The following is a 16,579-nucleotide window of genomic DNA, read 5'->3' as shown; positions in this document are numbered from 1 at the left end:
AAGAACTGCTGGTGCAATGATAAATGCAGAGAGCGTATGCTGTCGGCATTTATCGATGTGCAGCGGACATGATCTGCTATATCGGATCATGTCCGCTCGCACAATCAGAATATGTCCCATAATATCCACTAACTAACAAACTATACTTCAAACAATCTGTCTTCTGGATTGGGTTAATCTTTTTGACTGTATAGTATGTTATTCATTTTCAACAGGCTTGAACCTGACTTTATACTATTAAAAAAAAATCAGTACATTCTTAGTTGGATGGAACTAACTTTTAAAACATCTTCCTATCCATAAGAAGTTGAATTTAACAACTGTCTCTCTTTTGTAGCCCTGTCTCTCTCCCCTTGTACTCCCCCTCTCTCTCCATTTTGTACTCCTCCTCTGTCGCTCCCTTTTGTACTCCCCCCCTCTCTCCCTTGTGTACTCCCCTTCTCTCTCTCCCTTTTGTACTCCCCCCTCTCTCTCTCCCCTTGTACTCCCCCTCTCTCTCTCCCTTTTGTACTCCCCCCCCTCTCTCTCCCCTTCTGTACTCCCCCTTTCTCTCTCCCATTGTATTCCCCCTCTCTCTCCCTTTTGTACTCCCCCCTTGTACTCCCCCTTTCTCTCTCCCCTTGTATTTCCCCTCTCTCTCCCTTTTGTACTCCCCCCTTGTACTCCCCCTCTCTCTCCCTTTTGTAATCCCCCCTCTCTCTCTCTCCCTCCCTTTTGTACTCCCCCTTTCTCTCTCCCCTTGTACCCCCCTCTCTCTCCCCTTGTACTCTCCTTCTCTCTCTCCCTTTTGTACTCCCCCTCTCTCTCCCTTTTTGTACTCCCCCTCTATCTCTCCCTTTTGTACTCCCCCTCTCTCTCTCTCTCTCTCTCTCTCTCACCTTGTACTCCCCCTCTCTCTCTCCCCTTGTACTCTCCCTCTCTCTCCCTTTTGTACTCCCCCTCTCTCTCTCTCTCTCTCTCTCTCTCTCCCTTTTGTACTCCCCCTTTCTCTCTCCCCTTGTACTCTCCTTCTCTCTCTCCCTTTTGTACTCCCCCCCCTCTCTCTCTCTCTCTCCCTTTTGTACTCCCCCTTTCTCTCTCCCCTTGTACTCTCCTTCTCTCTCTCCCTTTTGTACTCTCCCCCTCTCTCTCCCTTTTGTACTCCCCCCCCTCTCTCTCCCTTTTTGTACTCCCCCTCTATCTCTCCCTTTTGTACTCCCCCTCTCTCTCTCCTTTTTTGTAATCCCTCCCCCTCTCTCTCTCTCTCTCTCTCTCTCTCTCCCCCTTGTACTCCCCCTCTCTCTCTCCCCTTGTACTTTCCCTCTCTCTCTCCCTTTTGTACCCCCTCTCTCTCTCCCGTTTGTACTTCCCCTCTCTCTCTCCCGTTTGTACTTCCCCTCTCTCTCTCCCGTTTGTACTCCCCCTCTCTCTCCCTTTTGTACTCCCCCTCTCTCTCTCCCTTGTACATTCCCTCTCTCTCTATTTCTTCTCCTCCCTCTCTCCCTTCTTGTACATTCCCTCTCCTCCCTCTCTCCCTTCTTGTACTTTCCCTCTCTCTCCATTTATTCTTCTCCCTCTTTCCCTTTCTTCTTCCCCCTCCCACTCCTTCCCTATGTTCTATTCACTTATCTCCCTTTTTTCTACCCCCTCTTTTCCTTTGTACCACAAAAAAGTAAATATATAAAAACACATTTAGGCTAAAAGAGGCTGCTCTCAGGTGGTGACTTTAATAAAACAAGCTACTAAACCATTGTTCCTGGTTTAAAGGGACGTTAAACACTTTGAGATGGTAATATAAAATAATAAGTTGTAGATATAAAAAAAGTCTGCAATATACTTTCATTATTTATTTTGTCCCCCTTACCTGTAACCAGAACTGCAATTATGAGCTTTTCAGTTCTGGTTATAAATGGAAGTGCAGAACACTGTTATATTCCACACAGCCATTGGCTGCACCCTCTAGTGACCTATTTCTAACTGTCCCTAATTGGCCACATCAGAGAAGGTAACCTAAGATACAACATGGCAGCTCCCATTGTTTTATAGACACTAAAACTTTGCACTTATTTTGTCAATGTTTAAACAGCTAATAAAAAATACATCTACATGTTATTCACAGACTAATCTTTTCTTTGAATGCATCATTCTATCTAGCATTTATTTATTTAGAGTTTAATATCCCTTTAAGTGCTTCCTTTCTTTATCTATATAACAAAACAAAACTGATGGGCAAACACATTAAACTGTCATTATTATAGCCACCGGTTGCATTGGCATGCTTTAGAGATACCTATAACAAATAATAATCACATATCTGGTAAAATTCTTTCAGACAAATAGGAGAGAATTTGATTGTACCTGGCGGAGTGAAGACTATTGAAGCCAATGGTCGCATGGTCATTCCTGGTGGTATTGATGTAAACACGTATCTTCAGAAGCCATACTTGGGTATGACAACACTCGATGACTTCTATCAAGGAACAAAAGCTGCTGTTGCTGGAGGGACCACCATGATCAGTAAGCACATTTATAGCTTATTCCAGAGGGCTGGCCACGCTTTTCATAACGAATAATAGGGACAGTAAATTCTAAATTAAGTTTTCATGGTTTAGGAAGAGCACACAGTTTTAACATAAATTCCAATTTGCTTCTATTATCAGATTTGCTTAATTCTCTTGGTATTCATTGTTGAAGAGTAAACCTAGTTAGGCTTGCATTAGCTAAAGTGCCTACCTCAGTTAACTCTTCAACAATAGAGGGCCAGATTACAAGTGGAGCGGTATTTAAGGCTCCCACTCTAACTCCTCTAGAAGTAAGGTTTTTACGTGTGTTGGGTAGTGCTTGAATTCCAAGTTGAAAGTTAAGAGTTTTCTCTTGCACGCTAACTCGGTGCGTTCAAAAAGCCAAACTTTGAGTATCATGATCACGTTAACGTATTCTCCCATAGAAGTGAATGGAGGAAAAAAAATGGAAAAACCAACCCTACTCACGTGTAAACCTGATTGCATATTCTCAAGTGCGCTAACCCGACATGAAAAAAAATAAATATTTCACATTCCAATGTTATTCATATAGAAGAATATGTTCTATTTCTTCATAAATACACATTTCTACATATATCTGATGTTTTTTTGGTACAATCTATATCTATCTCTCTCTCTCTCTCTCTATATATATATATATATATATATATATATATATATATATATATATATATGTGTGTATATATTATATATAGGTATAGATATAGACAGATATATATATATATATATATATATATATATATATACTGTGTATATATATAGGAATATCTATTTAGAAATACCTAGAACATATTCTGCTGTGTGCAGAACATTGGAATGTGAAATATTTACAGTAAATACACAGTATGACACTTTATTAAATATGAATATTGCATAAATATGCTTTTACATGTTTTCACCAATATATATGTCTATATATGTATTTATGTGTTTATAGGTGTATGTAAATACATAAATACACATATAAATATATAAATACATATGTACACACAATATTATTATTATAATACAAAAATACATATGTACACACACACACACATATATATATATATATATATATATATATATATACACACACACACATACTGTACATAGAAATACTTAGATATGTATATGTATGTATTTCTATGTTAAAGCCCTTTGCCTGCCTTTTTTTTCTAACACCTGAGCACCTGAGACCTCATTTCTTTGAGCCCTTATAACTTTTTTTGTGCATTTTTTTCATGTGGTTGTGACACTTTATACATATCTTTGTTGATATCTCTTCAACAAAGAATAGCATGAAAACAAAGCAAATTTGAAGATAGAAGTAAATTGGCAACGTTAAAAAAAAATGTATTTTCTATCTGAATCATAAAGGAAAATTTTGGGTTTCATGTCCCTTTAACCAGAGGACAAGCATTAATTTAAATTGCGCTCAAGCGATTGTGTTTACTTTCAACTTGAAATACGAGCACGACTCCCGACGTGCCCAAACAGATGCGATAAACCCCTTTTCGCTCGTATGTAACTGTTAGCGCACCACTTGTAATCTAGCCCAGAATGTATAACATTTCTACAAAAATCCTTGCAAACACTGCTGCCATAGAGTGCTAAATATAACACACACACACCACTCACTCTCATACAACACACACAAAAAAACACACACCTCCTATATAACACACACACACCACTCACTCTCATGCAATACACACACCTCCCATATAACACACACACACACCACCCACTCTCATACAACACACACACACACCTCCCATATAACATATACACACCCTCAAATAACACAAACACCACACACACTCTCATACAACACACACACACACACAAACACACACACACCTCCCATATAACATATACACACCCTCAAATAACACAAACACCACACACACTCTCATAAAACACACACACCTCCCATATAACACATACACACCCTCATATAACACAAACACCACACACACTCTCATACCTAGTATATATATTTATATACACTGCTCAAAAAAATAAAGGGAACACTTAAACAACACTTACGCCTAGATTTAGAGTTATGCGTTAGCCGTCCAAACCAGCGTTAAGGGGTCCTAACGCTGGTTTTTACCGCCCACTGGTATTTAGAGTCAGTCAGGAAAGGGTCTAATGCTCACTTTCCAGCCGCGACTTTTCCATACCGCAGATCCCCTTACGCCAATTGCGTATCCTATCTTTTCAATGGGATCTTTCTAACGCTGGTATTTAGAGTCTTGGCTGAAGTGAGCGTTAGAACTCTAACGACAAGACTCCGGCCGCAGAAAAAAGTCAGGAGTTAAGAGCTTTATGGGCTAACGCCGGTCCATAAAGCTCTTAACTACTGTGCTCTAAAGTACACTAACACCCATAAACTACCTATACACCCCTAAACTGAGGTCCCCCCACATCGCTGCCACTCTAATAAATTTTTAACCCCTAATCTGCCGACCGCACACCGCCGCAACCTACATTATCCCTATGTACCTCTAATCTGCTGCCCCTAACATCGCCGACACCTACATAATATTTATTAACCCCTAATCTGCCCCCCCAACGTCGCCGCTACCTACCTACACTTATTAACCCCTAATCTGCTGACCGGACCTCGCCGCTACTCTAATAAATGTATTAACCCCTAAAGCTAAGTCTAACCCTAACACCCCCCTAAGTTAAATATAATTTAAATCTAACGAAATAAAATAAACCTTATTAAATAAATTATTCCTATTTAAAGCTAAATACTTACCCGTAAAATAAACCCTAATATAGCTACAATATAAATAATAATTACATTGTAGCTATTTTAGGATTTATATTTATTTTACAGGCAACTTTGTATTTATTTTAACTAGGTACAATAGCTATTAAATAGTTATTTACTATTTAATAGCTACCTAGATAAAATAATTACAAAATTACCTGTAAAATAAATCCTAACCTAAGTTACAATTAAACCTAACACTACACTATCAATAAATTAATTAACTAAACTACCTACAATTATCTACAATTAAATCAACTAAACTAAATTACAAAAAATAAAAAAAGATTACAAGAATTTTAAACTAATTACACCTACTCTAAGTGCCCTAAAAAAATAACAAAGCCCCCCAAAATAAAAAAATGCCCTACCCTATTCTAAAATAAAAAGTTAACAGCTCTTTTATCTTACCAGCCCTTAAAAGGGCCTTTTGCGGGGCATGCCCCAAAGTCATCAGCTCTTTTGCATTTAAAAAAAACATACAATACCCCCCCCAACATTACAACCCACCACCCACATACCCCTAATCTAACCCAAACCCCCCTTAAAAAACCTAACACTAAGCCCCTGAAGATCTCCCTACCTTATCTTCACCACGCCGGGTATCACCAATCCGTCCAGAAGAGGGTCCAAAGTCTTCATCCTATCCGGCAAGAAGAGGTCCAGAAGAGGCTCCGAAGTCTTCATCCTATCCGGCAAGAAGAGGACATCCGGACCGGTAGACATCTTCATCCAGGCGGCGTCTTCTATCTTCATCCATCCGGCGCGGAGCGGGACCAACTTGAAGCAGCCGACGCGGATCCATCCTCTTCTTCCGGCGACTCCCGATGAATGAAGGTTCCTTTAAGTGACGTCATCCAAGATGGCGTCCCTCGAATTCCGATTGGCTGATAGGATTCTATCAGCCAATCAGAATTAAGGTAGGAAAAATCTGATTGGCCAATCGGATTCAAGTTCAATCCGATTGGCTGATCCAATCAGCCAATCAGATTGAGCTCGCATTCTATTGGCTGTTCCGATCAGGTTCACACTGAGCACATGTGACAGACGTGACAGAGTCTAGAGATGCCGTGGAGAACGTTCTGCTGCCTGCAACATCCTTCAGCATGACCGGTTTGGCAGTGGGTCAGTAATGGTGTGGGGTGGCATTTCTTTGGGGGGCCGCACAGCCCTCCATGTGCTCACCAGAGGTAGCCTGACTGCAATTATGTACCAAGATGAGATCCTCAGACCCCTTGTGAGACCATATGCTGGTGCGGTTGGCCCTGGGTTCCTCCTAATGCAAGACAATTCTAGACTTCATGTGGCTGGAGTGTGTCAGCAGTTCCTGCAAGACGAAGGCATTGATGCTATGGACTGGCCTGCCCGTTCCCCAGACCTGAATCCAATTGAGCACATCTGGGACATCATGTCTCACTCCATCCACCAACGTCACATTGCACCACAGACTGTCCAGGAGTTGGCAGATGCTTTAGTCCAGGTCTGGGAGGAGATCCCTCAGGAGACCATCCACCACCTCATCAGGAGCATGCACAGGCGTTGTAGGGAGGTCTCTAAAGGCACGTGGAGGCCACACACACTACTGAACCTCATTTTGACTTGTTTTAAGGACATTACATCAAAGTTGGATCAGCCTGTAGTGTGTTTTTCCACTTTAATTTTGACTGTGACTTCAAATCCAGAACTCCATGGGTTGAAACATTTGATCTCCATTTTTTAATTTTTGTGTGATTTTGTTGTCAGCACATTCAACTATGTAAAGAACAAAGTATTTCATTAGAATATTTAATTCATTCAGATCTAGGATGTGTTATTTTAGTGTTCCCTTTATTTTTTGGAGCAGTGTATATATATATATATATATATATATATATATATATATAAAAGAGGGGAATATCTGCGCTCAGGGGTGTATGCTGGAAGATAGAAGTTGTATCTAGACACAAATGTACACCAATTGTATTAGTCTTATATATGTACAGCGTATTATACAGTGTTACAATATATCTGTAGTGATACAATTTGGATGTTTTATGATAGGTTCAAGCCAAATCAAAGTCTCACTAAGATACAAACTTGATCCAGCACAATGAGTGTTATAAGTCAGTGGGTTGCATACAATAAAGTCAATTTATGACCACTCTTGTATCGGTTCCCAAGTGCCTGCGTGATCTCTGCTGCTTCTTCTGATAAAGAGAGAGTCCTCTTGAACAAGTGGATCCTCCCAGTGAGTGTCTGAAACAATAAAGGATAGAGAAGCGCACAAGAAAGGCACCCCTAGTGAAGCCTGTTTGTACTGATGTATTAAACAGAACAAGGTAAATAGAACCACTCACGTGATTTGACCTCAATCAATATGAGGTATAGATAAGACACAGGCTATAGTTGGTACAATCGATATCTCCTTCTGCTTTCCCTTGTTCCCAGCTGTCCACTGTAATCCTTCAGGTCCTGTATTATCACAGTTTAGTCTCTGTGGAAGTGAAAACTAAGTCCACTGTCAAAATGAGGATGTGTGTGGGTTATATAGGGACAAGCATAAACCGTAATCCTTGCGGTGATTATAGAAGATAACGAGTTTATTTGTACATACACATTAACATATTAACATACATATAATTGATAAAAAGCCAATAAAATGGCTGTGAAAAAAATGCAGCACGAACGGATAGGATCAGTATCAATGCATGTATACTTTATACTCCCTCCGTTATTGAGCTGCTTGTATATAATATAATTCTAGGCCCACTCTACACTAGGTAACCCTTGGTAACGATCACACAGTTCCGTGTGATACAGTATACCGTTTGTTCCTGTGTCAAGCGAGTATCGGGCCGTACGTGTGGTGGGGCGGAGCCTTACGCGTTTCGCAACTCAATTGGTTGCTTTGTCAGAGGACCTCCGTTCGTGCTGCATTTTTTTCACAGCCATTTTATTGGCTTTTTATCAATTATATGTATGTTAATATGTTAATGTGTATGTACAAATAAACTCGTTATCTTCTATAATCACCGCAAGGATTACGGTTTATGCTTGTCCCTATATAACCCACACACATCCTCATTTTGACAGTGGACTTAGTTTTCACTTCCACAGAGACTAAACTGTGATAATACAGGACCTGAAGGATTACAGTGGACAGCTGGGAACAAGGGAAAGCAGAAGGAGATATCGATTGTACCAACTATAACCTGTGTCTTATCTATACCTCATATTGATTGAGGTCAAATCACGTGAGTGGTTCTATTTACCTTGTTCTATTTAATACATCAGTACAAACAGGCTTCACTAGGGGTGCCTTTCTTGTGCGCTTCTCTATCCTTTATTGTTTTCATATATATATATATATATATATATATATAACAAATATCAGAGGGAACGCAATTGCTGTAAAAGAGCTTTTATATGAAAAACCGACAGTAAAACTTCTAGTTCTGTCAGTATTTTAATTGTAATGGTGCAGACCCTTACAAATTATTTATCATGGTTAAGAAAGAGGAGAGAGAAATCTAGGAGTGTAGTCCTAGTTAAGAAAAGACAGGGATTTCAGCACTCTTTTTAGAAAATAAAGCTCTTAAGACCAAAATATGTTTTTAAACAGTGAATTCTTTAATCCAATTGTGAACAGAGAAATCTTCCAGCTATATGTACACCACTCCCCCGGTGGAAAGGACTCAACACTTATAGTATTCGTTAAAGGGAGTTTGAAAAGAAAACAAAATTTACTTCTAAATATACTAGAGTTAGTAATATAAACCTGACCGGTCAGGGGTGCACATTTAGTACATGGATAAACAGCCAAACACTACATAAATTTGTAGATTGACACCTATATATAACCTCTACACCCTGCTGCTCACAGAACCCCTTTTAAAGAGGTATAACCTGGGCAGGTATGAAAGAATGGGATCTAAGAGGTTAACTAAGGGTATCAGGAACAGAAGCAGGTCACAGCTTATTATCGCAATTACAATATGGTATGCAATGAATAGCGTATAGTGGTATACAGACATGAAATGTAAAGCCTTAAATTCGAGACTCACTACACCCAGCTGCTCACAGTACTCCAATTAAGGAGAGTATAATACCGGGCAGTACAAAAAGTGGTAATATCTACCAGGATCTAAGTGATCTCTAAGTTAGGCTTTATTTACACTCAACAAAACACATATAAGCGACTTTTTGCAAAAAATACAGACAGTATGTGCCCTTATTATGCTTTTTGGTATTTTGTTAGTTCGTCATGCAAAGCTTTGCTGTAGAAAGGAATAAGCAGAAGTGTAGAGTTGTAGCATAAAGCACAATGCATGATATCTTCTTAATAGTGCTGTGATCGTGGAAATGCTGACATATAAAGCTGCATGCAAGGAAACATTGTAGCAAGCAAAAGAGAAAGCAATTCAAATGCTGTTTGTTAGAAGTTCAGCTTAGCGTATGTAAAACAATGTTGCTATTCTTGGCAGCTATTGTAACAGTACCCGTGGATTTCTTTTGTAAATGTATTCCTCACACAGCAATCAGACAATGCAGTTTTCACAGGTAACCATATTTTTATTCGACCGTAGTACAGTTCATATTAGTGAACCTTACTGTGACACATACGACCTTGCTTTATTCATTCAGACGTATCACTGTGGCATAGTGTGTCCTAGTCGTATCTCCGATCCTCAGAATGCCGTTGTTACACTTCTGTATATTGTACCGCAGGTACCATCAACCATGCGGTTAGGAGGCTGTGTTTGTGGCGTGCACCACGTAGGCCGGTCGGCTTAGCCAATGCCGACGCGCGTTTCACCCGCAGGGCTGTTAAACACACCGGGCTTCGTCAGGGCGGTATCATTATATTATATTACTAACTCTAGTATATTTAGAAGTAAATTTTGTTTTCTTTTCAAACTCCCTTTAACGAATACTATAAGTGTTGAGTCCTTTCCACCGGGGGAGTGGTGTACATATAGCTGGAAGATTTCTCTGTTCACAATTGGATTAAAGAATTCACTGTTTAAAAACATATTTTGGTCTTAAGAGCTTTATTTTCTAAAAAGAGTGCTGAAATCCCTGTCTTTTCTTAACTAGGACTACACTCCTAGATTTCTCTCTCCTCTTTCTTAACCATGATATATATATATATGTGTGTATTAGACAGGTGCGTTTCATTTCATTCCAAATCAAAATTCGGACGAATTCGCCAAAATCTGAGATTCGAATCGATTCAAATTTCCAAATTACCTTAGCAACGAAACTAAACTAAACCGAATGCATTTATAACTAATAAATCTTAATTAGTTCAGATTTATTTTTTACATTCGAATGGCCATGGACTAATCACAATTCAGTATAAAAATAAAATTTAGTGAGATTTAGTAAGATAGAACAGTGAAATTATTTTGTTTGTGTAACTTGGAACCATCTGAATCAACATAACACATACCAAACCTCTGAATTTATGAATCGAATCCGAAACGAATACATCCGAATTTATTCGAATCTCAATGAATCTGAAACAAATACATTCGAATATATCCGAATTCTAATCGATCAGAAGTGAAATTCGAAAAATCTATATATAAATCTTCAAAGGTACCCAGCACTCACTTACTGATCCAACCCCCAGGGTGCCAACCAAATTTCAGTACACAATAATCCACAAAGGTAGGCACTCACTGGCATTTTAACAAAACAGTTTTTTACTGAATATAAAGCATACAGTTAACTTTTTCGGGCCTAGACCCATCCTCAGACATACAGAATACAATACACTTACCACCTTATATGTGCTACCTTTCTACTCCCCAAGTGCAAATGCTCTGCCGCATCCGGGTCCCCGCAGAACACACACGGTGCTACTGTGCATGCGCCGATCGGACTACGGGTCACCATTTGGGCCAACATATCAAACCTAAAATCAAATTCAAAACAAATTGCAAGATGCGGTTACTGCACATACTATATAAAAAAAATGTTACACAGCATATACCGTTTGAAGCCATAACTTACAAAACAACTTAAGTTCTAGAATGCATACAATGGACCATCAAACATACACTATGGAATGCACAGAGGTTAGATTTACACCCTTAAGTACAGTGGCATACTGTGTAAATGGTATAAGGACCGGGGCCAAATGTCCAAAACGTGATGTACTGTACTCATATACATGCAGCTGGAAAAACTGTGTTAAATACAGACATACAGTCAATTAGTGAATAATGCATTGACATGTTTCTTGCAGCATCCCGTATTATACCCCAAACATATGGGCACACTAACTTCCCAGAAAACAAAACCACTAATCCCACAGGACCATTTAAACAAAGGGTAAATAGATACATTTCTCAAAAATCATTGAACCCCATATCAAGAGGATATTACAAAAAACAATGCAGGTCAAAATTGGTATTTAAACCCCTAGGTACCAATGTCTCCAAAATGAAAATCCACACAGTTTTCCAGCTGCATGTATATGAGTACATCATGTTTTGGACATTTGGCCCCGGTCCTTATACCGTTTACACAGTATGCCACTGTACTTAAGGGTGTAAATCCAACCTCTGTGCATTCCATAGTGTATGTTTGATTGTCCATTGTATTTATTCTAGAACTTAACTTGTTTTGTAAGTTATGGCTTCAAACGGTATATGCTGTGTAACATTTCGTTTATATAGTATGTGCAGTAACCGCATCTTGCAATTTGTTTTGAATTAGATTTTAGGTTTGATATGTTGACCCAGATGGCGACCGTAGTACGATCGGCGCATGCGCAGTAGCGCCGTGTGTTTTCTGAGGGGACCCGGATGCGGCAGAGCATTTGCACTTGGGGAGTAGAACGGTAGCACATATAAGGTGGTAAGTGTTTGTATTCTGTATGTCTGAGCACGGGCTTAGGCCCGAAAACATACAGGCCTAGATTTAGAGTTGGGCGGTAGCCATCAAAACCAGCGTTAGAGGCTCCTAACGCTGGTTTTTACCGCCCGCTGGTATTTGGAGTCAGTCAGGAAAGGGTCTAACGCTCACTTTTGTAGCCGTGACTTTTCCATACCGCAGATCCCCCTACGCCATTTGCGTATCCTATATTTTCAATGGGATCTTTCTAACGACGGTATTTAGAGTCGTGGCTGAAGTGAGCATTAGAAATCTAACGACAAAACTCCAGCCACAGAAAAAAGTCAGGAGTTAAGAGCTTTATGGGCTAACGCCGGTTTATAAATCTCTTAACTACTGTGCTCTAAAGTACACTGACACCCATAAACTACCTATGTACCCCTAAACCGAGGCCCCCCCACATCGCCGCCACTCTATTAAAATTTTTTAACCCCTAATCTGCCGCTCCGTACACCGCGGCCACCTACGTTATCCCTATGTACCCCTAATCTGCTGCCCCTAACACCGCCGACCCCTATATTATAATTATTAACCCCTAATATACCGCCCCCAACGTCGCCTCCACCTACCTACAATAATTAACCCCTAATCTGCCGACCGAACCGCACCGCTACTATAATAAATGTATTAACCCCTAATCCGCCTCACTCCCGCCTCAATAACCCTATAATAAATAGTATTAACCCCTAATCTGCCCTCCCTAACATCGCCAACACCTAACTTCAAACATTAACCCCTAATCTGCCGACCACTATTCTAATAAATTTTTTAACCCCTAAAGCTAAGTCTAACCCTAACACTAACACCCCCCTAAGTTAAATATAATTTTTATCTAATGAAATAAATTAACTCTTATTAAATAAATTAATCCTATTTAAAACTAAATACTTACCTGTAAAATAAACCCTAATATAGCTACAATATAAATTATAATCATATTGTAGCTATTTTAGGATTAATATTTATTTTACAGGCAACTTTGTAATTATTTTAACCAGGTACAATAGCTATTAAATAGTTAATAACTATTTAATAGTTACCTAGTTAAAATAATTACAAAATTACCTGTAAATTAAATCCTAACCTAAATTACAATTAAACCTAACACTACACTAGCAATAAATTAATTAAATAAAATACCTACAATTATCTACAATTAAACCTAACACTACACTATCAATAAATTAATTAAATACAATACCTACAAATAACTGCAATTAAATAAACTAACTAAAGTACAAAAAATAAAAAAGAACTGTTACAAAAAAAAAAAATATTTACAAACATTAGAAAAATATTACAACAATTTTAACCCCTAGATAGAATCAGCCAATCAGAATCAAGTTCAATCCGATTGGCTGATCCAATCAGCCAATCAGATTGAGCTTGCATTCTATTGGCTGATCGGATTGGATCAGCCAATCGGATTGAACTTGATTCTGATTGGCTGATTCCAATCAGCCAATAGGAATTCGAGGGACGCCATCTTGGATGACGTCCCTTAAAGGAACCTTCATTCTTCAGTTGGACGTCGGAAGAAGAAGATTGATCTGCGCTGGAGGTCTTCAAGATGGAGCCGTTCCTCATCGGATGAAGATAGAAGATGCCGCTTGGATCAAGATGGTTGCCGGTCCGGATCTCCTCTTCTTCCCGGATAGGATGAAGACTTTGGAGCCTCTTCTGGACCTCTTCAGCCGCCGCTTGATAGAAGATTTCAGCCGGATTATGGATCGCCAGCCCCCGCTTGGGCTTGGTTGAAGATTTCGGAGCCTGGAGCGATCGGTGAAACTGGCATGGTGAAGATAAGGTAGGAAGATCTTCATGGGCTTAGTGTTAGGTTTATTTAAGGGGGGTTTGGGTTAGATTAGGGGTATGTGGGTGGTGCGTTGTAATGTTGGGGGGGGTATTGTATGGGTTTTTTTTACAGGCAAAAGAGCTGAATTATTTGGGGCATGCCCCGCAAATGGCCCTTTTCAGGGCTGGTAAGGTAAAAGAGCTTTGAACTTTTTTAATTTAGAATAGGGTAGGGCATTTTTTTATTTTGGGGGTCTTTGTTATTTTATTAGGGGGCTTAGAGTAGGTGTAATTAGTTTAAAATTGTTGTAATATTTTTCTAATGTTTGTAAATATTTTTTTTTTTTGTTGTAACTTAGTTCTTTTTTATTTTTTGTACTTTAGTTAGTTTATTTAATTGTAGTTATTTGTAGGTATTGTATTTAATTAATTTATTGATAGTGTAGTGTTAGGTTTAATTGTAGATAATTGTAGGTATTTTATTTAATTAATTTATTGATAGTGTAGTGTTAGGTTTAATTGTAACTTAGGTTAGGATTTATTTTACAGGTAATTTTGTAATTATTTTAACTATTTTAGCTATTGTACCTGGTTAAAATAATTACAAAGTTGCCTGTAAAATAAATATTAATCCTAAATTAGCTACAATATAATTATAATTTATATTGTAGCTATATTAGGATTTATTTTACAGGTAAGTATTTAGCTTTAAATAGGATTAATTTATATAATAAGAGTTAATTTATTTCGTTAGATTTAAATTATATTTAACTTAGGGGGGTGTTAGTGTTAGGGTTAGACTTAGCTTTAGGGGTTAATCCATTTATTAGAGTAGCGGCGAGATCCGGTCGGCAGATTAGGGGTTAATTATTGTAGGTAGGTGGAGGCGACGTTGTGGGGGGCAGATTAGGGGTTAATAAATATAATATAGGGGTCGGCGGTGTTAGGGGCTGCAGATTAGGGGTACATAGGTATAATGTAGGTAGCGGCGGTGTACGGAGCGGCAGATTAGGGGTTAATAATAATATGCAGGGGTCAGCGATAGCAGGGGTGGCAGATTAGGGGTTAATACATATAATATAGGGGTCGGCGGTGTTAGGGGCAGCAGATTAGGGGTACATAGGTATAATGTAGGTAGCGGCGGTGTACGGAGCGGCAGATTAGGGGTTTAAAAAAAATATGCATGTGTCAGCGATAGCGGAGGCGGCAGAATAGGGGTTAATAAGTGTAAGGTTAGGGGTGTTTAGACTCGGGGTACATGTTAGAGTGTTAGGTGCAGACGTAGGAAGTGTTTCCCCATAGAAAACAATGGGGCTGCGTTAGGAGCTGAACGCTGCTTTTTTGCAGGTGTTAGGTTTTTTTTCAGCTCAAACAGCCCCATTGTTCTCTATGGGGGAATCGTGCACGAGCACGTTTTTGAAGCTGGCCGCATCCGTAAGCAACGCTGGTATTTAGAGTTGCAGTGGCGGTAAATATGCTCTACGCTCCCTTTTTTGGAGCCTAACGCAGCCATTCTGTGAACTCTAAATACCAGCGGTATTTAAAAGGTGCGGGGGAAAAAAAGCATGCATAGCTAACGCACCCCTTTGGCCGCAGAACTCTAAATCTAGCCGATAAGGTGGTAAGTGTTTGTATTCTGTATGTCTGAGCATGGGCTTAGGCCCGAAAACATACAGGCCTAGATTTAGAGTTGGGCGGTAGCCGTCAAAACCAGCGTTAGAGGCTCCTAACGCTGGTTTTTACCGCCCGCTGGTATTTGGAGTCAGTCAGGAAAGGGTCTAACGCTCACTTTGCAGCCGCAACTTTTCCATACCGCAGATCCCCCTACGCCATTTGCGTATCCTATCTTTTCAATGGGATCTTTCTAACGCCGGTATTTAGAGTCGTGGCTGAAGTGAGCGTTAGAAATCTAACGACAAAACTCCAGATGCAGAAAAAAGTCAGGAGATAAGAGCTTTATGGGCCGGTTTATAGAGCTCTTAACTACTGTGCTCTAAAGTACACTAACACCCATAAACTACCTATGTACCCCTAAACCGAGGCCCCCCCACATCGCCGCCACTCTATTAAAATTTTTTAACCCCTAATCTGCCGCTCCGTACACCGCGGCCTATTGGCTGTTCCGATCAGCCAATAGAATGCGAGCTCAATCTGATTGGCTGATCGGATCAGCCAATCGGATTGAACTTGAATCTGATTGGCTGATTCCATCAGCCAATCAGAATATTCCTACCTTAATTCCGATTGGCTGATAGAATCCTATCAGCCAATCGGAATTCGAGGGACGCCATCTTGGATGACGTCATTTAAAGGAACCGTCATTCGGCGAGTAGGCGTCGGTTGAAGAGGATGGATCCGCGTCGGTTGGGAAGAAGATGGCTCCGCTCCGGAAGAAAGAAGATTGAAGATGCCGCTTGGATCAAGACTTCATCCCGATGATGGACTTCTTCAGCGCCCGCTTGGATCAAGACTTCAGCCCGATGATGGAGTTCTTCAGCCGCCGCTTGGATCAAGACTTCGGACCCTCTTCTGGACCGATCACTGAACCCGGTGAGGTGAAGACAAGGTAGGGAGATCTTCAGGGGCTTAGTGTTAGGTTTATTTAAGGGGGGTT

The 16,579-nt window shown here is 39.8% G+C and overlaps 1 protein-coding gene across 2 annotated transcripts in view; it reads left to right on the top strand.

Moving 5' to 3' along the window:
• CRMP1 (collapsin response mediator protein 1) overlaps positions 1–16,579 on the top strand; it is a 183,843-nt gene that overhangs the window by 101,803 nt on the left and 65,461 nt on the right. For both annotated transcript variants that reach the window (XM_053700903.1, XM_053700902.1), the window contains one exon: positions 2,312–2,496. In XM_053700903.1, coding sequence (XP_053556878.1) covers positions 2,312–2,496 — 185 coding nt within the window. The remainder of the gene's footprint in view (positions 1–2,311; positions 2,497–16,579) is intronic.

Source organism: Bombina bombina, chromosome 2, assembly GCF_027579735.1.
Source record: "Bombina bombina isolate aBomBom1 chromosome 2, aBomBom1.pri, whole genome shotgun sequence".
Classification (NCBI taxonomy): domain Eukaryota; kingdom Metazoa; phylum Chordata; class Amphibia; order Anura; family Bombinatoridae; genus Bombina; species Bombina bombina.
This window is presented reverse-complemented; position numbering and strand designations above follow the sequence as displayed.